Here is a 24,800-nt window from a genome sequence, read left to right as displayed (position 1 = left end):
TGTGAAGTTTGAAATTTTTTGGCTGAAGAATTCTTGAGTTACAGATTTTTCAATTAATTCTGAATTATTTTGAATTTATCCAGAAGGGTTCATTTGCATATAGCAGCCATGTTGTATGGAAAACTTGAAATGTTTTTGATAATTATTGACCAGGACACTCTTCTGAATTTTTTGACACCAAACACATGAGGATTGGGCAAAGATTGGAGGACTAGTACACAAAAGTAGGTTTCGCACATTTTGCAGTATTGCGAAAAATCTAAGTGGGCGGAGCTAAATAATCAAAATAGCCAAAAGGTTTATTTGGACCCATAGAATCAGGAAAAAAATATGGCTTGTCTGCCAAAAATCTGGTTTAGGAGATATAGACCTAAACGCGTTGACCTTCGCTGTAGCGCCCCCTTGTGGCCGATTGGGCTGATTCCTTGCGCCTGAGTAGCAGGAGGGACTACTACCTATTGACCAAGTTTGGTGTCTCTAGGACTTACGGTTTGGGCTGTGCGTTCCGTTTCAGGGCAGAAAAAGAATAATAATAATAAATATAGCCGCAAGCGGCAATGAGCGGGTCCAAGCACGCAACAGCCCAAGTAGCCCTATATGGCAACTATGTGCAAAAGTTGTTAATAGAAAGGAAACAAGCAAGGCAAGTCAGAGTTTAGAAAAAGTTCACAGTTTGTCAAGGTTGTCCATGAGAATGAGAGAATGAGGCTTAACATTGGTCAGTTTGAGCTGTTTAAGTTAATCTCCAGTCCAGAAGGATTTGTTAGCTCGTTGAGGCCATATTATATAAGGATATCCAAATGTTTTTGATAATTATTGCAGAATGCTCTCTTCTGAATAATGTGACAGTAATTGTATGAGAATCAGTGAAAAATTCAGAGACTAGTTCGCAAGAGTAGGGTTTGCACATTATGCAAATTAGCTAAACATATGAATAAGCAATGAAAGTTCTTTATGGTCTGACATGTTAAGAATGTCCCAAAGAATAAGACAGAATTTAATGTGTAGGCCACTTTGATCTTAATTTATAGCAAAAAACGTGTTGAAAACTTAAACCATTTGGAATTGCGCCCCCCTATGGACAACTGGAAGAATTTTTTTTTCATGTTGTGGGGTGCATGGTGATCTTTACATTCTCTTACAAATGTGTATTAAGGATTGTGAGAATCAGAAAAAGCATTTATGAGTTCCAGTCCTTTAAGTAAATTATGTTCTACATCAGAAGAGTTTGTTGACTTATGGCGGCCAAATTGTTTACAAATGTCAAAGTTTTTTTGATAATTATTAAGGGGCATTGTCTTCTGAATCGTTTGGTACCAACCTGATGAAAATTGCCCAAAAATCCAGAGACTAGTTCGCAAGAATAGGTTTTTCAAATTATGCAAATTAGCTCAAAAACTAAGTGGGCGGAGCTAAAAGTGACCCAGGGTACACTTGTTCAGCAGGTCCCAAGGAATCAGGAGAAAACAGTATTTTGTTTCTATGTCACTCTGTTCAAAAGTTCCAGGCAATAATGTGTTCAAAATATGGGTAAAAGTTTGTATATATGCTGTAGCGCCACCCATTGGCCAACTGGGGTGATTGTTGTTATAGGAGGTCAGAGTCTCCTCATGAACATAAACTCTAAGTTTGGTGGACCTGGGACTTATGGTTTGGGCTCTACGAAGAAATTTGTGATTATACTCGAGCGATTATAATCACCAATATAGCCGCAAGCGGCAATGAGCGGGTTCAAGCACGCAACAGCAGTACGGGCCCTCCTGCAGGTTAAAAAGGCCTAAAAAGGCCTCAAGCTTCTGGTTTAGGCCATTAGGCCTAAAAAGGCCTCAAGCTTTTGGTTTCGCCCATTAGGCCTAAAAAGGCCTCAAGCCTTTTATTATAATAGGCCTAAATAGGCCTCAAGCCTTTGTATAGTAAGTCTTTGTATAGTGAAATCTTTGAATGAATAAGCCAAAATAAAAGACAAGCAGTGCAATTTTTGACATAACATGTAATTAGAAAGTTGTTCATCTTAGTAGACTGAGTCACATGACACCATTTGTTTATATGTGGGCCTTGTAATAACATTGTAATAGCATTTTTATTGATTTTTCAGTGTTTTTGAGTGCTGAAGGACCCCCAAAGGCCAATCTGGACCAAACTTGGCATACTCCATTAGAATCTCAATTTGTATAAATACTCAAAGTTTGAACATGATCTGACCAATGAATGTTGAGTTATAGCTAACCAAGCTAACAATGCCACGTATGCAGGAATTTGGTGATTAATTCACATGACCCTGAGTAGAAAAGTCAAAATGTTTTTGATAATTTTTTACCTAGAGATGCCAAAGAATTGTTCTAGACCAACTTTGATAAGATTGGATCAAAATCCAGAGACTAGTTCGAAAAGTAGGGTTTTCAAACATTTATCTATTACAAAAAAACGATACAGATTTTTAATAAACATGTATAGGCAAAATTGTTTGTCACACTGTATTGTAATAGGCTGTAGGCGAAAATTGTAATAATATTGTAATAACATGTAATAATATGTACATTTTTGAAATTGCGCCCCCCAGTGGTCAAATCTTTTGAAACTCGACTGGTTGTTAGAAAGTGGCTACATACAGACACCAGTCAAGTTTCGTCATGATTGGTCAAAGGAAAGCCTGTCAAAAGGCCTGCTGAAAGCTTATTGGCCGATGGCGACCACAAATTTCGATGTATCCAAATGTCCTTACAGTCGCCGTTGTAGTCTGGCCCAATGATGCTGCATGCAAAGTTTGAGCATGATAGGTTGTACGGCTGCAGAGAAAATGCCCTGTTTTTGTTGCTCCGCCCCCTAATTACTTATGCGCACAAAATTCGAATGGCTACCTCAGAATGGGCTACTGACATGGCCTGTGAAGTTTGAAATTTTTTGGCTGAAGAATTCTTGAGTTACAGATTTTTCAATTAATTCTGAATTATTTTGAATTTATCCAGAGGGGTTCATTTGCATATGGCCGCCATGTTGTATGGAAAACTTAAAATGTTTTTGATAATTATTGACCAGGACATTCTTCTGAATTTTTTGACATCAAACACATCAGGATTGGGCAAAGATTGGAGGACTAGTACACAAAAGTAGGTTTCGCACATTTTGCAGTATTGCGAAAAATCTAAGTGGGCGGAGCTTAATAATCAAAATAGCCAAATGGTTTATTTGGACCCATAGAATCAGGAAAAAAATATGGCTTGTCTGGCAAAAATCTGGTTTAGGAGATACAGACCCAAACGCGTTGGCCTGCGCTGTAGCGCCCCCTTGTGGCCGACTGTGCTGATTTCTTGCGCCTGAGTAGCGGGAGGGACTACTACCTATTGACCAAGTTTGGTGTCTCTAGGACTTACGGTTTGGGCTGTGCATTCCGTTTCAGGGCAGAAAAATAATAATAATAATAATAAGAAAAATCTTGACAATTTCAATAGGGTTCAATGCATTGCATGCTTGAACCCTAAAAATCTTGACAATTTCAATAGGGTTCAATGCATTGCATGCTTGAACCCTAATAATAAGAAAAATCTTGACAATTCCAATAGGGTTCTACGCACTGCGTGCTTGAACCCTAATAATAATAATAATAAGAAGAAGAAAAATCCGAGCAAAAGCAATAATGATTTTATTTATATAGCACTTTTCATGCCGGTGGCAGCTCAAAGTGCTTTACAGACAGGTGATAAAACATAGTTATAGAAAAGATCATTAGTACTTAATTAGAATCGGAAGAAAATGAAGAAGCGTGCTTGAACCCTAATAATAATAATAAGAAGAAGAAGAAAAATCCGAGCAAAAACAATGGGGTTCTCTCCATGTTTCCTGTATTTTACAGAGGGTATCTGTAGATGGCCACTATCTGCAGATCTTAGATTACGTGCCGGAACATAAACAGACAGACACTCTGTGATGTAAGTAGGTGCTAGGTTGTTTTGAGCTTTAAAGACTAGTAGCAGAACCTTGAAATCTATCCTGAATGATACAGGCAGCCAGTGCAGTTCTTTCAAAACGGGAGTGATGTGATCTCTCTTTTTTGTTTTTGTTAGGATGCGCGCTGCTGTATTTTGTACAAGTTGTAAGGGATGTGTAGTTTTCTTAGGAAGTCCAGCAAGAAGAGCATTACAGTAGTCGGAAGTCTGCTTGTAACAAATGCATGAACAAGTTTCTCTGCGTTGCTCTGAGATAGAAAAGGCCGAACTTTAGCAATGTTTCTTAAATGATAAAAAGCTACTTTAGTGACTGTGTTTACATGTGGGGTAAAACAGAGCTCGGAGTCTAAGATCACACCCAGGTTTCGTACTTCAGGTTTGGTAGATGAAGCTAAAGAACGAAGTTTCTCAAAAATCATTTTTTCTGAGTTTCTGTACCAACGATCAGTAATTCAGTTTTTTCATTATTTAATTGTAGAAAATTTTGCGACATCCACTGAGAAATATCTGACAAACAGCTGGTTAGTCTGTCTACAGAGTCTCGATCTTCAGAAGGAATAGAAATGTATAGCTGGGTGTCGCCAGCACAGCTATGAAAATTTATACTATGTTTCCTAATAACATCACCTAGAGGTAGCATGTACAAAGAGAAAAGCAAAGGCCCTAAGACTGAACCTTGGGGGACTCCACAAGAAACGGATTTAAACCATTCTAAAACTGTGCCTGAGAGGCCGACCCAGTATTCAAGACGCTGGAGTAAAATCTTGTGGTCAACGGTATCAAAGGCTGCACTAAGATCTAATAAAACCAAAATAGAAGGATTTTGTGCATCAGCGCTGAGCCTGAGGTCATTCATTAGAAACTATTTTAACTTTTCGTTTTTAGCCATTGAGCGCCATTTACTCCCATTCATTGAGGACTCACTCGCGGACGCCCTCTGCTGTTTAGCAGTCCTGTTTTTGATATAACGGGGGAATAGGAAGTGGCCAGGATCCTCATAAACCGGCTCTGATATAGACCACTGTAGTCGTGTCGTCATTTTGTAGTCAGCGCCATGTTGTTATGCCCATATTAGGAACTCTGTCTCTATGGGCAGAATGAATAGGGTTTTCGAAAAATCACCTCTATCACACCCTGTGTTAAATAATAATGTTCAGAACCCGATACGGTTTGTCCTGTGAACATTCTTCTCTTGAATATCACTGGATCATCCTAATTACGAGGTCATTAAAGAGTTGAAATATGAATATTGCGACATGTGAGCTAAAAAAAGAATTGGGCTTAGACCCGGAGTTCCTAATATGGGCAAAACGAGGACTACAGAATGACGCACGACTTCAGTGGTCTTACCCCATACGGTTGCACACAGTAGGCGTGTTCGACTTAACCCAGTGCTGCGCAGACCGATTGCTGCCTGGCTCGGTGCGGTGCATGCCGGTTCGTTTTTTGGCCGTCGTTATAATCTTGTGAGTGCAAGGCGGTTGCAGGCTTCAGACCCAGTCGCTGCAGGTGCTTCCCACGAGCTGTGCGAGCTGAGAGATGGCTTGATCCTCATTGGCTGGACGCTCCGCTGACACCTGTGACGTGTGTTTCGTTTCATTCTAAAATGAAACTTTTTTCTGAAATGTAAATCTCCGCTGTAGCTCTTAAAGACCCTATATTTAGCTAATACTATCAGGCTCTCTAGTAGCATTACAGTTTTTATTATCTAGTTATTTCCGTGCATTATTCAACGTATTTAATGTCATAATTAGCATTTAATGTCCTGAAAAGACTCGAGTGCCTGATATTTCTTCAAACTAACATATGTATCTATTTATGTTGATATTTTTCTAGGACTTTCAATAGTCTTTGTCTTCTTATTTTATTTTTATGAAGAACTCTGAAATGCTTTTATGATTTATAACTTAAATAACTTAAAGCACTACATTACTATTGCACTTTGATTTATTTTTTCTGTCTACTCTGTAAACTTTGTAAATGTTTTAAAATATAATAAACAAATAAAGCTGTGTGAATGAGCATGGTATTTTGTTTCTTTACAAGAACCAACAACAGACAGTAAGCTGTTTTGGAATATAAGAACAAAACATTGTGTTGTTCAGAAGATGACTGTGTTAAGAAATTAATCTTCAGTTAACCACAGCCACTATTCATTTTCGATGCCTGAATAATTGCTTTGCCTGTGCCTGAAGAAGCACAGACTTCTACACAATCATACAATGTAAAAATTAACCCCATTATTCATTAGAGACTCATATTGGGCACATCCTTCATTGGTGTTCCCACTGAAGTACTGTTACACAATATATCCATAAAATAACATCCAGTACTGCATGTTACATGATTAGTTATAATAGATTTGTTTTATCTCCCAATAATTTAATGTAATCGCTGATGTTGACAATATATGAATATACGCACTTACAAACTGCAGTTTCATACACACCACTTAGGAGCAGCACATTTCACCTAAAGTAAATAGTAAGCAAAAGGAAAAAAGGTTATCATATTAACATTAAAACCATTTGTATGGTTATGTGGCTTCCACATACTCTACACACCTCTACTTGTCCTTAGGAGAATCTGAAATGACCTATAAATTCTGAGAGGCTATTAGAGAGCGACGACATCCTCTAAATGTTGTAGTTTTAGATACAAGCCTAAAAAGGGGAAATGTGATTAAGTGCTTACATAGACAAAATGCTTATTTAGACACTTTGGACTTAAAGCCAATTTGACACAATATAATTGGAGTCTATTTAACATATACACAACCTTAATGATTAATAATTTTGTATCTGTTTATCTATAATCAATCATTCTACTTTGAACAAAATTAATATATTTGGAATGATTTATTCAAACATTTTAATGTGAAATGATTCAATAGACAGTTTTAAAAACAGACTACTCAATTTAGGTCTATTAATTTAAATTCTTATTATGACAAATATTACTGTTATTTGTAAACACAGATAACAGTTTGTTAAAACTTTTTTCACCAATCTACATGTTAAATGAATGATGAATAAACGTAATCCCCAAAGTGAGGTGTTTCACTATGGGAATCGCCTTGGGCGTGACCAACTACAGAAGCTCCAATGACGCTACGTCTGTCCATGACAGACAGGTCGACCTGCGACCCGGCTCCGCCCCTGCCCTATAGCCAAGGTCGACATATCCAACTGAGTCATTCTAAAGAGATTTCTTCCCGTACCTAAGCAAGGAGGGAAGTGTTGGTGAAACACCTCACTCTGTTATCAAAGAACCAGGGATTATGTTAAGTAACCCAACGTTCTTTTTCTAACTTCGTTCGGTGTTTCACTATGGGAAAAATAGACTACTCCCGGATTGCGCTATCCCACTGATGCATAGCTCAAAGGCCCTGTGTTGGCGCTGCATTAGACTGATGCGGAGGCATCGTCTCCTAGCACTGCATGCGCCAGGGATGGGCCTGTGACATCTAATCTGTAGAAACGCACAAATGTGTTCCCTGAAGCCCAGCTAGCAGTGGTGCACAGATCCAGTACTGACACACCCCTGAACAAAGCCCAAGATGTTGCCATGCCTCTAGTAGAGTGAGCTCTCAGGCCCTCCGGTGGCTGTGAGCCCTTACACTTATAAGCCAGGGCTATAGCCTCCACAATCCAGTGAGATAGCCTTTGGCGAGACAACGGTTTCCCTTTATGAGGAGCGGCCCATGACACAAAAAGCTGGTCGTGCCTTCTAAAGTCCGCTGTCCTAACCAAATACTGACGCGAGGCCCTAACAGGGCATAAGCAGTTCAGTCTCTGATCCTCTGCAGTCGCAAAGGGTGGGGGGGTGAAAAGCTGTCAGCTTTTCTATCTATAGAATCTATAGATCTATAGCATCTATAGGCCGAGTCCATTACCTTCGGCACATATGCAGGATTAGGGCGCAAGCACACTCTTGTGTAGCCTGGGTCAAACTGTAAACATGATGGACGGATGGACAATGCCTGTAAATCACTCACCCTTTTTGCTGTGGTCAGAGCCAGAAGCAAGGCTGTCTTGAGGGAGAGGAACTTTAGCCCCACACCCTCCAGGGGTTCAAAGGGGTGACAGCAAAAGGAATCCAGCACCAAGGACAAGTCCCATGGTGGGACCAACGGCCTGGAAACAGGCCGTTTACGGCGTGCCCCTTTCATAAAACGACAGACTAGGGGGGCTGCCCCACAGGCTTGTCCCCAAAACCCATATGGCAAGCTGAGATAGCTGCTAGGTACACCTTGATTGTTGAAAAGGCTTTACCTTTATCTAACAGATCCTGTAGAAAGCAGATTAAGTCTGCTAGTGAGCACTGAAAGGAAGTAATATTCCTCAGAGCACACCAGTCCTCAAACACTCGCCATTTATTGCCATATAATGAACGTGTAGAGACGGCCCTGGCGCTTTGTATTGTATCAATGACAGCAGGAGGCAGGCCTGCAGCATTTAGATTCCACCTCTCAAGGGCCACGCCCAGAGAGCCATGTTGTCTGGGTGTGGGTGGTAAATTTCCCCATCCGCAATCTCTGCCACCCAGTGCTTGGATGGCCAGTGTGGAGCTCCTAGAATTAGAGACAGACCCTGATCCCTCACTCTGACCAGTGTGGGAGAGATCAAACTCAGGGGTGGAAACGCATACGGAAGGACGTTTGGCCATGGGTGGGCTAGAGCATCCACACCCAGAGGTGCATTTTCGTCTAGCAGGGAAAAATAAAGAGGACAATGCACGTTTTCTCGCGAGGCGAATAGATCTACGTCTGCCACAGCTGAGCCACCACTTGAGGGTGAAGTCTCCAGTCTCCGTACAAAGGATTTCCCCTTGACAGGAGATCCGCCCCCCTGTTCAGTATCCCTGGCACATGTGTGGCGTGGAGGGATAAAAACCGGGTGCTGCACCACAGGAGAAGCTTCCTCGTCAGTCTGTGTCGGTGCAGCGAACGTGTGCCGCCCTGTCGGTTGATATATGCCACTACCGTGGAGTTGTCTGTCTTTATTAATACATGCTGGCCTGTAGAAATTTCCTGAAGTGTTTCACTGCTAAGAACACCGCAAGAAGTTCCAGATAATTTATGTGCGCTTGACTCAGCTGTGGAGGCCACATGCCATTCACAGCTCTGCCCATCAGAGTTGCTCTCCAACCTGACAGGGACGCATCTGTCATTAAGGTAACCCTCGTGGATACACCCCCTAGAGGAATTCCCGCTGTCAGAACAGCGGAGTTTCTCCGATAACGGAGTGCCGTCATACAAACCGCCATTATTCTGACCGGGCGGCTAAGGTGCCGGCGGGTGCTCAGGTGATGAGACGCAACCCATCACTGAAAATCTCTCATCATGAGGAGCCCCCACTGCATCGCTGAAATTGCTGATGCCATAAGACCCAGCATACGCAGACAAAGCCTTAACAGAACCGTGTTCTGTAACTGAAAACGGGCTAGGCATTGCGTGAATGACACTCCTCTCTGACAGGCTGGCTCGATAGGAGAGGGAGTTTATGTTGAGACCCAGTACTCTATGCACTGTGAGGGCTCAAGATGACTCTTTTTGCATTTATTTTGAATCCCAGATTCCTTAGGTGATATAACACTGTGTTGGAATCCCTGATCGCTTGCTCCTTCGAGTGGGAGCAAATTAAGTAATCGTCTATGTATGAGAAAATTCTGACACCGTTGTTTCTCAACGGAGCCAGTGCTGCTTCCACACACTTGCTGAACACCCGCGGGGCTAGAGACAACCCGAACGGGACCGTTTGGTATTCGTAGGCTGTTCCCTCAAATGCAAACCTGAGAGATTTTCTGTGTGCGGGGTAGATGTCTATGTGAAAATAGGCATCCGACAGATCTTTGTGTGTTAACATCCTGAACGTATATTTGCGTAGATGTCTGTTTAACACACGGAGATCCAGAATGGGCCGAAGCAAGCCCTCTTTCTTTGGAACGACAAAGTAATGGGAGTAAAAGCCCTGCTTGCTTTCCTCCTCTGTGACAACTTTGATCGCTTGTTTGTTTAACAGAGATAGAATCTCGTCCCGTAGGACGAGAGCTGAATCTCCATTGGCTACAGAAACCAACACACCATTGAATCTGGGTGGCTTCGTATTGAACTGTAGCCTGTAGCCTCGAGAAACTGTTGACAGAACCCAAGGGTGAACTACGCATGCACGCCACTGGTCCGCTTGAGCAGCGAATGCGCCCCTGTAGTTTTCTGCGCTGGTGTCGCAGGCGGATGACGTCACTGCCGCAGGGAGACAACGGATTTGTGTCAAAGAGGGAGCGTGAGCCCCCTCTACTGGAGACAGACAGGAAAAACTTTTTTGTGTTTTGAAATGTGGGGAGCACATCACCCTTGGCTCTTGGCCTGGCTGTGACTGTGCATTCTTTATTTTTTTGTCCCCTGAACTGAGTGCTTGGTGACACCTTGAACTCTGTTTGAAAAGCCCCTGTGCTCCCTCCCTTTCTGGAACTGGAGGAGAAGCTAAAGTGTGGGTCCCCAAAATTTCTAACACTGGGGAGCCCTCCGAACGTGTGAGAGTGGGGCTGCATTTTCCCCGAGCTTCCTCCTTTTTACAGGGGAAGGGGGGGTTAAAAGGGTAGGCTGTATGGGGGTCAGGCCGCCCGCTTCTTCTTTCCTTCTGTGGGGTGGGGTGGCCGGTTCTTAGCTGCCACAGTCGCAAAGGAATGTTTTTCCCACGGCCCAGGGTTTGCTGCTCTTGGCCGCTGGTTAGCCTGCTGACCTGCTGGGGCTGTTCTTTGGGCTTTAACACCCCCTTGCTTTGCTCTCACAGCTGTGGCTGCAAAGCTTTGCTGGCCAGCTTGAGGAGGGCGTGGTACCAGACTGCGATGCAGGCAAAGGTTGAAAGCCTCATCCTCCTGTTTCCTGAGAGTGCTGGTTTCTCTCATTTTCTCCAGGGCTGGTCCGAAAAGGCCTTTGGTGGGGTCAAAAGCCGCATCCATGACCTCTGCTTTTTGAGTGTCGCCAAGGCCTGAGAGGTTTAGCCAGAGGGCTCTCTCACCTGAGACAGCCAGGCCCATCATGCGTCCACAGCCCTGCACTGCGCCACGGGAGGAGCGCAGAATCAAGTCATTCACCACACATATTTCGTCCCAGAGAGCAGGGTTTGGCGCCCTTGAGTCCAGCTGTCGTCCCATTTCCTCCAAAATCTCTGCCTGATACGCTGATAAGAGTGTAACAGCATTCAGTGAGCATACTGACTGTGCAGCATATTTGTACATGCGCTGATATATGGATGCTGTGAGGCGATCCATTTTACTGGGCAGGGAAATGTGGGTGGAGGCAGATATAGCATGGCGGTTTGGGTGGAGGTGATAGGCCACTGAGGACTCTACTGCTGGGGGTCCGGTCAGCCTCAGCTTCTCCATCCCATGGATTTCCAGCTTAGAGCAGCCCTTGGTGGGAAGCTTGCTCTTAAAGGGGCTGGACCAGTAACGACACATCTCCTTCATGCATACAGGGACTGCTGGTAGGAGCTGTCTCACAGGAGCGTGAGCTGGAGGGAGGCTTTTCCCATCATAAAGGTCTCTCTCAGCCCCCTCTGCGTTTTGCGCCACCGGCCAGGGTATGGCCAGTTTCGCAGCCGCGCGTTTACACACCTCATACAGGTTACTGTCCGCCTGAGCTCCCGTGTCAGTTGCGCTAGGGGGTCTGGACTGTTGGACAGGGAAGGTGGAATCAGCTACTTGCAACCTCCTCTCTCGAATTTTCTGTGGCATCAAAGCACAGTGGTTGCATGTTTGCGGATCAGCTAGAGCCACCTGAGCGTGTTTAGCGCCCATGCAAACGATGCACAGTGGATGAGGGTCCCTGCCCGAGATGGTGGCTCCGCATGGCGCCGGGCACGGGCGGGATGCAACATCCTTAATGTCCGGTTCCTTCGGCGGGAGTGTTGGACATGATACTGAGAGAGAGAGGAAATTTCACCAAACTTGTCACCTAGACTCGCCACAACACGTTAGCCTGAAGGATAAGTTGGGTTAGCACGACCAGTTCAGAGAGATAGCTCGGCGTGACCCGTTAGCTATACTCTGAATGCTAGTTTTGCTAGCTGTCTTTTAAACCAAGCTAGCCGCGAAGGCTCGCCTTGATGCGTTCAGCCCCCGGCCGCTGTAAGTTTGTCTACCTCGGCAAATTAATGCTACGAAGAAACACAAGCTTTGGCAAATTAAGGCCGCAATTACCCAAGTGGCTTAACACCAAGTAACTAGAGAGAACAGCTCACCTTGACGCGGTCGCTTTTCTTGTGAATGTGGCTGAGCTAACAGCCAAAATGTATTTCTTGACGAAGTAAGGTCTTCAGTGCTATCCAGCGCTAAGCTGTATTCGCGTTCGGCGAGGGGCTCCTGTGACGGACCGCCTGAGAACTGTTAAGCGAGCACAGCCTTGCCTGGAGCGCTGAGGGAGCTTGTAGTTCTTCACGGGAAGAAAGAGTGAATGACTCAGTTGGATAGGTCGACCGTGGCTATAGGGCAGGGGCGGAGCCGGGTCGCAGGTCGACCTGTCTGTCATGGACAGACGTAGTGTCATTGGAGCTTCCGTAGTTGGTCACGCCCAAGGCAATTCCCATAGTGAAACACCGAACGAAGTTAGAAAAAGAACAGAGGGATTTCTACTGCATCCACTTCATCAGCTACAAAGAACGCAAACTCCGTGAGATCAACCAGCTCACGTGAGTTTCATATGGCGACTGTTCGACTTGACGGCTCTTTTCTACCCTCCTCCGCCAACTGCTTGATGACATCAGCTTTCATTCCATATTCTCAAGGTTCATTCCATGTATTCAGAGTTTCATTCCACATATTCAGGGTTTCCAATCATTACAAAACTACTTTTAATGTAAGTCAATGGAACCAGACTTCAGAGACCTATAAATTTCAACTTGTGAAAATATTACTTACATTTTTTAAATGTCTTTTTGATTTATTTTCAACAGCAGTTGATGGATGTAGATTTATTGGTTTCATTTGAGTTTGATTTCTAAATAAAAAAAAAAACTTTATTCAAAAACCTCTGTCCCACGTTTTCATGTCACTTACAGAAACACAAAGAATTTTATTTTAACCACACCCCTGCTTAGAGCAGGAAGTGAGACTGCATTTGCAAACATTTGATAAAGTTTCAGTAGTGTTCTGATTGTTTTGGTAGTGACAAAATGGAATGTTCTGTCATTTATTTTAATAAGATAAACCTAATTAAGATATAGGGTCACTCAAAGCAAAATAATTTTACTTTAAAGTCCAAGTCAGTTAAAAGTCCAAAGTGTTTTTTTAAACTCTTTGAACCAATTTGGCAGAATGATCCATATATACAATGCTGCTTGAAAGTTTGTGACCCCTGTATCATTTTGTGAATGAATACATAAACCTAAAGTATGATCAGATCTTCATTTAACAATAGATATGAGATACATTCAATTATCAGTTAAGCCTCCTCCTGTAGAGTAGTGGCTTTCTCCATTCCATACATACTATTCTTCTTTAGTGTTTGCCTGATTGTGGACATTAGCCAGTGTAAGGGGGGTCTGCATATGGAGTGAATTTTTTGTGCCAAAACTTTCAAACAAAATAATAAAATCCACAAGCAAAATATTGAGTATCAAAATGTCTAAATTACATTTCAAATACAAATAATGAGTTACATCAGACTTGATGTTATAAAAAGATTACTAATCATTTTGATATAAATATCATTACACATTTTTTTTTTTACCCCTCAATTTTTTTTTCTCCTCAATTTAGTCGTAGCCAATTCCACCCCGCTAGTTAGGACAATCACACGATGCTATCAACGCTAGGAGGGTGAAAGCTAACACAGGCTTCCTCCGAGACCCGTGAAGCCAGCCACCAGCAACGAGCTGCCGCTCACGCAACGTTACTGGACAGCTGAACGCGCTCGGAGGAAAGCGCCAACCGCCAGATCTGTTACGTCAGCTAACAGACGCCTGCGCTGACTAAGTGATGGAGGGAGAAGGGCAGCCATCCCACCCACCCAGAGAGAGCGAGGCCAATTGTGCTCTCTCGGACTCCCGGCTGCGGATGGCTGTAGCATCACCAGGGATCGAACTCGCGATCTCCTGATGATAGGGCCAACGCTTAGACGGTTGCGAGCCCCTTCGTAACATATTTTTGCTTCTGGAATTGCTCTTTTGCTTCTGAAATCCTTCTTTTGCTTCTGACTCTTGGCGATTTTTAACAGGGGACACGTGAAGAAGCGGACGTTCACCTATTCTGTTTGTCAACTGATTTGGAGTGACAGGTCTCCTGTACACGTAGCCACGGTCACCCCATGAGCTGTGATCTGCCTTAAACTTGGCGGAGTGCGTTGTACTGAGTGTAGAATTGCCAGACAGGATTGCTCTAACATGTCCAACATTATAACCAGTGCTTGTCATATTTGTTAATGTAACACACACTCAGGGTCCTGTTTAAAGCTGTGTAATATATAGCTACACATTTTGGAAATTAAAGTATATTAGGTAAACTTAGCTGTTGATCTATTAAGTTTGCAGCTGCTAGCACTAGTTAGCTTAGCAGAGTCCACTAAAGGGCTAACTAAACGAGCTTTGAAGCTGTTTGAATAAGTGTTTATTAACCTTGCCACTGGCAACCTGCAGCTCTGCATGATTTTTACTGTTCCTTACACTGTTCCTGATCGAGCTCATCAACTTATTAGTGAGCTGTACATGCGCTGATCCGGTGTGTTGTGTCAGGAAATCGTTAAGTTGTGGTGCTGTGGGTCAAGGGAAATAGCATAGCCTGGGCATAAACACAGTAAAGAGTGGAAAATACCACTGAATACTGCTGGCTACGAGTTACTGCTGCTGCGAGATAGTTGATAGATGGTAATGTTTAATCAATAAAAGGGAATAATTTTGATATTTCATGGTTAGTCGTTCCATTCTGGGGTTTATAAAGGCTGTTACATCAGTCTTGTCTTGTTTCTACACAGAATCCCTCCGTGTCAGTCACTGAAACCGGCTTTCTATGTCAGCACACCCAGATCACTGTCTTCACATTAATACAGTGAACTAACTTTAGATATTTGAGCAGTTTAGTTACAAGTATGGCCTAATTAGCCCTAGAGGACACTGCTAGGCTAGCTAGTGCTAGCATCTCCAAACTTGAAAGACGGTACAGCTTTGTTCATTTACAAACAACTGAGTTTATGTTTGGCAATAAAATTTATCAGCAAAATTAGCAAATAGAAAAAAATAAAGCAAAAACTGACAAAACGCATAATAAATTTATATCAGAATGAGAGAAAATGGGTAGTAAGTTTTTTGAAAGATTAATTTTGATTTAACTCTTATTATTTGTATTGGCAACAAATGTTAGACATACTCAGTATTTTGCTTTTGGATTGTATTATTTTATTTTTAACTTTTGGCACAAAATCATCTCCAAACCTGCTGATTCTTAAATGTTACCCTGGGGTTCTTTGTGATCTCCCAAAATATTATACACCTTAGTCATTTTTGTTGGATGACCACTCATGTGAACGTTAACAATGGATTTATTAAAATTGTGTCCTATCTGTCTGACAGTGGCTCGGTGAAGTCACTGAAACTCATCAGAAATAGTTTTGGAACCTGTTCCAGCCTATTGAGCACTGGCAAATAAGAAATCTCATTTGACTGAGACATAGCATGCACAAACAAATGTGTGTGGTAAAGACCAGACTTTGATGATGAAGACTTAAGTTGATCTTTTTTAAATAGGGTAGGGTCAGCCACAAAGTTCACAAACTATTAAGCACACAGGCTTTGATGGACATGTGCGATGACCTGAATTTGGATCATTTTAGTAACTTTACAGGTTTTCTATTTGAAAATAAGTGCACATTATATACAGTGAACACATTTTTGCACATTTTAATGCACAAATATGGTTCAAAAGCCTGTGCAAAAGTTTGAGTGCATTTTACATATAAAACTGTTCAGAAAAATGCAAGTTTGTTCCCTCTAGAGGTTATGCTAACTTATTTTCACTCAGAAGATAAACATGTATATTTGTATATGACTGTACATAGATCAGACAGACCAGTCTTTATAGAGTTAGTTAGAATTTAGTTGAATGTTGGAATGAGCAAAAGAAATAGAATGTAAATGCACAAAAACAAATCTCCACATCCTCTTCACATTTTTGTATTTTTAAATAGTTGTTACTGTCATTATAGTGAAATACTGTATACTACTACATTACATTAAAAAGACAGTACTTTTAAAAAATTGAATGACTGTCATTTTACAGATTTTTATTATCATTTAGAAAACATTTATTTATTGTCAGTTAATGTGTTTTCGTCTCGAACCCCTGCTGCCAGACTTTTTAAAGTTCTTTTTTTATAACAGTGTAAGGAACACTACAACTAATTAGAATTGCAGAGGTGCTACTATACAGACTCTGGCATGTTAAGACTAGTTGTCAACATAGAGAAAAGCAGACAGAAAAAAAGAAATTCTCTCTAGAAGGTCTGGAAATTACCAGTTGCTAAAAGACAAGCAGTCTGAGAAATTATCTTGAAGAAAAGAAATGCAATTGAACTACCAAACGATCTGTGGATAAACTAAAAGAACATCAAAGTGACCAATATGCTACATTTCATGGGACAGTCTAGAAGACTGAAGGTTTGTCTCACCAAAAACAAAACAATTTGTTTTGAAGATCATGGAAAGAAGCTTAAAATATTATTTTTAGGTATTTAATTTTTTAATTTATTGAATATTTTAATATCATATTTAACATTTTTAGGATATATTTACTATTTTAGTTGTTTAGATTTTTTTCATTAAAATATTATAAATAACTTACATGAATATGTATAAATATGTGTAGCCTAATGATGAAATAATGTGTAGTCCCAGTTATGACCCACTCCAATGCCCATATTAGGAACTCCAAGTCTAAGCTCCTTTTCTCTATGGCCAGAATGAATAGGGTTTTCGAAAAATCGCCTCTATCGCACCCTGTGATAAATAAAAATGTGCAGAACCCGATGCGTTTTGTCCTGTGTACATTCTTCTCTCGAGTAACACTGGATCCTCTGAATTACGAGGTCGTTAAAGAGTTGAAATATGAATATTGCTACATTTAAGCTAAAGCTACTGCGCACTGATTTGACGTCATTAGACTGGCAGCCTCCTTGAGCAGGTTTTGGCAGCGTACATTTCCATGTACAGACTTAGGGCAGACAAAAAGAAGTCAGAACAAAATCAGCGGGTTTCCCTGCAGTTCTCTGTTCTTCATCTGATGCTCGCTGAAACACGATAGAGCTTTCCTTTTAGCTTGATTTGAAAAGATCTACAAACGTACCTGCACTCAGGTTAATCCAGTACAGACTCAGCTTAATATCACTGCCCCTCTAATAAACTGATTTCGGCTATCAGAATATCCTAATTATTATTTTAATGCTGGTAACATTGCTCTGAGGACATTTTCTCAGGACATTCGCCGGCGTTTTGTTCGACTTTTCCCGTTCCACCTTAAATGGTGCAGCAGTTACGTTCTGGACTGCTGTGCCACTTAAGGTGGAACGGGAAAAGTCGAACAAGCAGCCGGCGGAAAACAAGCTGACGAGTTTCATTGAGGGTTGAAAGGCATGATATGAGGAGGTTTCACTATTAACGCTTAACAGCTGAGTAACATTAAATTATTTTTGCTGTTTCACCGAACTAAGAGGACAGTATTTTGTCTTGCTTGCTAATGTTTGTGATGGCTAGTCACAGCTGCTGCACCATTTAAGGTGGAACGGGAACATTCAAACAAGAAGCTGCGAAAAAAGCTTAATTCAGCCTCGTAGTTTTAGCACGGGTAGTATTTTTGATAAGGAGTTTTAGCCTATCCACATATCCCACCCAGAGGTTTTATTTACGAGTATACCTGTAGTTATGCGCTACGGTAAAACATTTCGATAATGTAACATTAGCACAACTCCTCAGGGCACCGCCACAGCCTGCCTTAGTTTCGTGTAGCTTAGTGACATCAAATTGATGCGCAGTAGCTTTAGCTCACATGTAGCAATATTAGTATTATAGCTAGCTTTTCACGACCTCGTAATTCGGAGGATCCAGTGGTATTCGGGAGAAAAATGTACACTGGACAAAACGTATCGGGTTCTGAACATTTTTATTTAACACAGCGTTCGACAGAGGCGATTTTTCGAAAACCCAATTCATTCTGGCCACAGACCACTGTAGTCGTGTCGTCAATTTGTAGTCGGCGCCATGTTCTTATGCCCATATTAGGAACTCCGGTTTTACGCTCCATTTCCCTATGGTCAGAATGAATTCCTGCGCATTAAGAATTTATTTTATCTTTTACGATGTTTTGTTTTGTTTATGGCCTTTATGTGAATGATCTTCCTCTACCTTGGGTCAATCCCGAATGACTGCAGGTGACACTGATATTTTTGTGCATGGTGAAACAAACCAACAGGTTGCACAGAATGGAATGTCAGCAATGAGCAGAATCTGAGAGTGCTTTGCCTTTCTTTCTGAGAAAGCTTGGATGGGTTTCCGTACTGCATAGGGCTGTCACAATCATGACATTTTAGCTGTACACACATTTTTGCTTCTATTGATTTAATTGTCCTTTCTTGTTCATTACATGCATCTAATAAAGTATAAGCCAAAAGTGGCCAAATTGGCTTATTAGCCAGCTTGCTTGCTAGCTTTGTTTAGTAGGTAGGTAACACTGTTAGTACTGTCAAATTGGTACACTGCACTGTTGGGTGCATGTACACATACTCCCACAAATGTCTTCTTTACACAGAATCAAGTGTAGAGTCATGTAACTGTTCTTTTTTTTTGTAGAGTGAGAATGTAAGCAAGAAAAACTCTCATTCTGCTAGCATGCATGCTAAAAACTTTAGAATTAGCTACATAGCTAACAAATGAACAAACATTACTTGTGCTGCCCTTTAAACATGTTGGAGCACTAAGTTAGAAGTTTTTGTTTCTCAATGAATGTGTTTACTTTTATATACTTACATTTATTTGCCTCAACCCACCACAATTCACATTTTATCTGTTGCTGCTTAATATAATTGTGAAATCTAATGTAACAATTTTTTCTTGTATTTTTTTGATAACATATACATTCTTTGTTTGGTAACAGTTATGAATTACAGAATCACCTGGTGTTTCTATTCAAATTCTGTTCAGTTTTCAGTGGTTTTCTTAGTTTATTTTGCTGTTGGAATAAATAGGCTCTGTGGCTCTTATCTAATTGAATAAAATAACAGCAATTAAATGGTTGCTTTAACATACAATGCTGTATCTTTTTGCATACACTAAAATGTAATTTGTTGCCCTGTAAACGACCTAATAATACCCACGCACAGACATAGTAGCCCTACTTTGGGCTACACAATACATATTGGTCTAAGAATATGTCTGCGCATGCCCCATGTATATACTGAATGACTTGCCCATCTGGTGCTGCTCCACAGGTTATTTCTACTGCCAAAGTCCTGACCCATCTACTGATTTACACCAGGTCCATAGTTGTTTTTCCATGAAACACGATCAGTTATTACAAGTAAACATTAAGACTTTAGAGATGTCCTTTTTTGCTTATGTTGTTATTCTGTTTGAAACAAGACAAAACCTTTTATTCCTTAACTATGAAGAAATGACACTGGCACAACACTTCAGAGTCCTGTGAAATGGAAAAAGTTTCTAGATGGCTGTGAATTAGTGGGTACAGCCCTGTTCCATATTGTACTGTAAATACATACATCAGAATGCCTGTTAGTAAACCTACCTCCTTGTGTTGACTCATAGTTTGCAGAGCAGTGCTTTGACAGTATGCAATTTTTTAACAAATACCATTCTTTCTTGTTGCTGTATAAATTGGATATTTTTATTTGGCTGTATGTCCTAAACACTTAAAGGGGAATTTCAGCAGTTTTTCAAAATTTCTGTGCTAAGATTTAAACAAAGTCATTCATAGTGGTTTGTTTTGAAATTATCCTTTCTAGAGAAACTTGGTGGAGATAGATACTGGGCATCCAAAGAATTTGAAGACCACTAAAAGTTTTCTCACAGAAGATATTACAAAAAATGTTAAGAATACAATGCCTAATGCATGAGTCTAGGGCTTGGCAATGCACCAATATTTTATCGCATCGTAATAATGGTGATGTGGACACATTTCTTTTCATACTTATCATATGTAAAAAAAATAAATATTGTGATATATCATGTCTTTTGAAAATTTATATATAAAGTATGGTGATATTTCCTTTTTGCCATATCACCCAGCACTACATATGACATGGGTTTATGAAGGTTTTGGCTTAATATTACTTTTTATAAGCACATAATGATGGAGAGGGACATGCAGAGCATTGTAAGTACTATCCAAAGAAAACATATTTTTGCCGCTATTTACCATTATCAAGATTACATATAAAAATTCAGCAGAGTGTAGGTTCACTGGTTGTTTTGGGCAGTAAATAAAATGGCTGTATTTGTGTTGTAGATATCTGCAATGCAGTGTTTCTCTACAATACACATCAGACCCCTCTGAACGCGACCTTGTTTACATCTCAACAATTGCATTATGCAGAAATTTTGAAAAATCAATGGAATTACTCTTCAAGGCATCACAGTAGAGCAGTAAAGAAACATAACATTTCTTTTCATGTAATTAAGGTAATTTAGTTTGTTGAATACTTGTTGGATGTTGAAGGGAAATGGGAAATAGAAGGGGAAAAACATACAACTACATACAACTATTCACATGCCTATTAACATAACCTATGTTGGTAGATTACTGGTTCTTGTTTTACCCCTTGGAATAACATCAATTGAAAGTCATAGAACAGTACATCCATTTTAATTTGCATAGGTATTAATTTGCAAGGTATACTCATTTTGCTTTGTATATATTACACTATTTAGATGTTTTTCCCCCTAAAATACCTATTCTACCCAACCTATTAAGCTTAATGAGATTCCTTCTTTGTCATTCTGTTTTGGCTCTTGCATTCAGAAATGTATGTATGAACTACAGGAGGTTAATATGCCCCTGCCTGCTTCCTTCAGTGTTCAGAACATTCAGTGGAAGGACTGTCACTTAATTGTTCAAGCCTTAATTGTACCTCTAATGAAAATTTGCTGTATCCTCTTCTGCCAGGCACACTAAACAGGTGTGTATATATAGGTACTTTTTTCTGTGATGAACTCAAACTTGATACTCAGTTCTCTGATTCCTTCTCTCTTCCTCCTTTCCCAGATGTATCTCCAGCCGAGCAGGAGAAGCTGTTCATCCAGAAGCTGCGGCAGTGCTGTGTCCTTTTCGACTTTGTCTCTGACCCCTTAAGTGACCTGAAATGGAAAGAGGTGAAGCGAGCAGCGCTGAGCGAAATGGTGGAGTACATCACTCACAACCGCAACGTCATCACCGAGCCTATCTACCCAGAGGTGGTCCACATGGTGAGTCACGCATGAAGAAAGTGGATGGATTAAGTCCTCATTCCTCCCCACTTTATTCAGTCCTCCAGCTGGGGCTAAAGAAAGCACCTCTGGACCAGGTCTCTATTAAGCAACCTGAACTCTGCCTGCAGGCACAGGCTTTGAAGTCTTGGCATAGTACAATAGCACTTTTGTTTTCCAGCTAAGGGAGACCGTGTGGGTCATTATCTGTCTTATCAGTGGGTTCGTGTGCAGTCTTGTGGTGCGCCAACCGCAACTGGACATTTGCATGATTAGAGGGCCATGATTAAAATGCAAAAAGTACATTTGTAGTCAAGCAACGTTTACTGTGGATGCAAGCAGTCTCATTACTCTGACACGCTTTTTGCATTGCAGTCTTTATTCTGCATGCATCCTTTTTTTTCTTTAACAAAATTTGAAAATGCCAGTTGGCCAGTTGCACTTTACAATTTGTTAAAATCTCAGGATGAACGAGTGGAACAGAAATGCTCCAAAATTAGTCTTGTTCCATTAACTTACATTAAAAATTAGGAATGTTTTTATTTCTTGTGCAAAGTTACCATTTCAAAGATAAAAGGTTTTGTCGCGACAGCAACAATATGCATGTTTTTTACATTAGCATTACTTGATTAGCCTGAAGGATATAAACTGATCTCCTGCAACTCACACTCATTACTAGTGTTGTGAACTTTTTTTTTCTCATTATTAAATATCAACAATAGCCTCAAACAGAATGATGCAGTATTTCTCTGTGTATTAAATAAAATCTGATGCTGCCGTTTGAGAATTTAATTGATATTGTCCATGATTGCTTAATTGGGTGCTATTTGTTTGTTTATGTTCATTGATTCCAAAATTCAAACATCCCCTGAGGGCACATCAGAATGTTATTTTTTCATTGTTTCATGTTTTCATTTAATTATAAAAATGGTTTGATGTTTGGTTTATTTTCAATTGATTTTAGGTGGTGACTTCTGAATTTGTTTGAGAGAATAATCCTTCCATCATTTGCTTCCAAAAGTTACAATGTAAAGTTGGACTTGCACTACACTCGTGTGCAAAAAAAAGTGCCAAGCCAAAAATGGCAGAACATTGTGTCTTTTATGGCCTTAACAACAAATCAATAAAGTACACAACTAAGTAAAGTAACCTAGTATGGAATATTTCTTCCCTTTTATTTTTCCCTTTTGTTGTTTTTAAAGTCTTGTAGGTAAACTTGCAGACTGCCTTTTACAGAAAGAAGAGTCAATATTTTTTCACTAAGCAATGATGGCTTCAAACAGTGTATTGCCAAGTTAGTTTGTGTTAAATGTGAGACCAAATATTCTCTATAGGGTTTAAATAAATTATATATATATATATATATATATATATATATATATACACACACACATATATATAAATATATATATATATTTTTTTTGCATGGACGTGTATATTATAACAATAATTAAGGTTGTAGGCCATATATTATTTGATGTTATATTTTTCAAAATATTAAATATAATATAATTACAATTGATATAATTATTTATTGATATCTAGATATCATGGGTGTCCAAACTTATCCACAAAGGGCTGGTGTGGCTGCAGGTTTTCATTCCAACAACATAGGAGTACACGTGATTAGTGGCTGAAGACAGAGACCAACTGATTAACCAAGTGGAATCAGGTGTGCTCCAGCTCGTTTGGAATCAAAACCTGCAGCCACACAGACCCTTTACGGGTAAGATTGGACACCCCTGCTATATATCATGTAAAATGAGTGGTTTTGACTCAACACTACTCATTGCTGGTTTTACTACTCATTTCTCTTTTTTGGTTTGTAAAAAAGTATTGTTCAAGTATTGAAGTTGATCCATTTTTTGGGAATGATAGCTAGCCATAGTTATGGGAGGGGCAGTTTTTATGTATACTGAACATGACATCATGCATGTTAGTTTTGAAAAAGTAGAGTGAAATTGTTTAGTTTCAATCTATCAATCTATGAAGCTTCCATCTGTACAGAGTTAGGGGCTGTTCTACTTTTCCATTCTTTTTGGACCCAGCACACCTTGATGTCCTTTGCACAGATGATCAAAGCTGCAAAATGTGTGAATATGCTAATAGATATACTGTTGTGTTAATTTGCAGTTGGAAGCTTGTTGTCAGCCCATTCAGATGTGAATGTGTTTTTAATCACATTCACTCATTAAGAGCCATGATAATACATGGACCAGTTTTGTGTTATATGCATTAATATTGTATGTACCTAATTATTGTTATTGTTGCTCACACTAATGCAGTGAAACTGTGCAAAACAGTTGAACATAACCCATCCTCACTGCTGTAAATAGTTGCTGTGACTTCATTATTCTAATTTTCATTAGTAATTATTGCAGTATTTTAGATCTCCAGGCAGTTTTGGTTTTAGTAACACTTAGTAATTTGATTCCTCCTAACGGATAATGATGTTTTTCCTGCCTCCTCTCCAGTTTGCTGTGAATATGTTCAGGACGTTACCTCCCTCATCCAACCCCACTGGAGCAGAGTTCGACCCAGAAGAGGATGAGCCCACACTAGAAGCAGCTTGGCCGCATCTACAGGTATGTCTCCATTCCATAGTCCATTATTTAACATTAAAGATTATTTTTAATAAGGGCGTGAGCAAAATTAGACGCGGGCCATGTCATACGATTTTACGTATTTATGTCACACGCACAGGCTCAAAAAGAAGGTCTGACTCAATATTTAAGTCTCGGATGCAAAATCAACATTATACTGATAAAGATATGATGACAATGGGAGTTATCTTTGAATAGTATTTCAATGCACTTGCAATCATCTGATTCATCCGCCTAGGAAAGGGGTCAGAAGCACAACCAATGTTACAAAATGTTTTTCCACATGTTGTGTGCGTTTACACTCCAAATCCCCAAACTTACATAGTGTAGCTTTTAAATAAGTAACATTCTTTTTGCTTAAGAATTCCAAAGACCTAAGATCAAATAATGTTCTTTATTTTGCAACTTTGGCTAATAAAAAATACTGATGTTAGTGAGTTCACTTAGCTTACACAGTGTGAACTTCAGGTACTTAAAAAAGAAAAGTAAAATTAAGCACAAAATGGGCCATAGCACAATTTGGTCATGAAGAAATTGGAATAAAACTTCATTATCTGTGTTTATCTGCTTTTTAATATGTGGACATAACTGAAATTGGTAAGTTTAAAAAAAAAATAATAATAGTAGAGTTTGTACATTCACAAACATTGCTGTTCCATCCTGTTGGTTCCACAGAACAACTCACACAAATAAAGTGTGCTTTTACAGGACAATAGAATTAGCTGTGCTTCTGGGTGGAATTCCAACGCAACATGCCAAAAAACCTTGCTTTTTAAAAGCTGTTCTCCTCT

General features: G+C 40.3%; 1 protein-coding gene across 2 annotated transcripts in view; it reads left to right on the top strand.

Annotated features, from left to right (window-relative positions):
* ppp2r5ca (protein phosphatase 2, regulatory subunit B', gamma a) overlaps positions 1 to 24,800 on the top strand; it is a 48,568-nt gene that overhangs the window by 12,902 nt on the left and 10,866 nt on the right. For both annotated transcript variants that reach the window (XM_036592600.1, XM_036592599.1), the window contains exons 2-3: positions 21,207 to 21,406; positions 23,881 to 23,991. In XM_036592600.1, the coding sequence (XP_036448493.1) occupies positions 21,207 to 21,406; positions 23,881 to 23,991 (311 nt within the window). The remainder of the gene's footprint in view (positions 1 to 21,206; positions 21,407 to 23,880; positions 23,992 to 24,800) is intronic.

Source organism: Colossoma macropomum, unplaced genomic scaffold (assembly GCF_904425465.1).
Source record: "Colossoma macropomum unplaced genomic scaffold, Colossoma_macropomum, whole genome shotgun sequence".
NCBI lineage: Eukaryota > Metazoa > Chordata > Actinopteri > Characiformes > Serrasalmidae > Colossoma > Colossoma macropomum.
The sequence above is the reverse complement of the archived record's forward strand: the minus strand, read 5'-3'. Positions and strand labels throughout refer to the sequence as shown.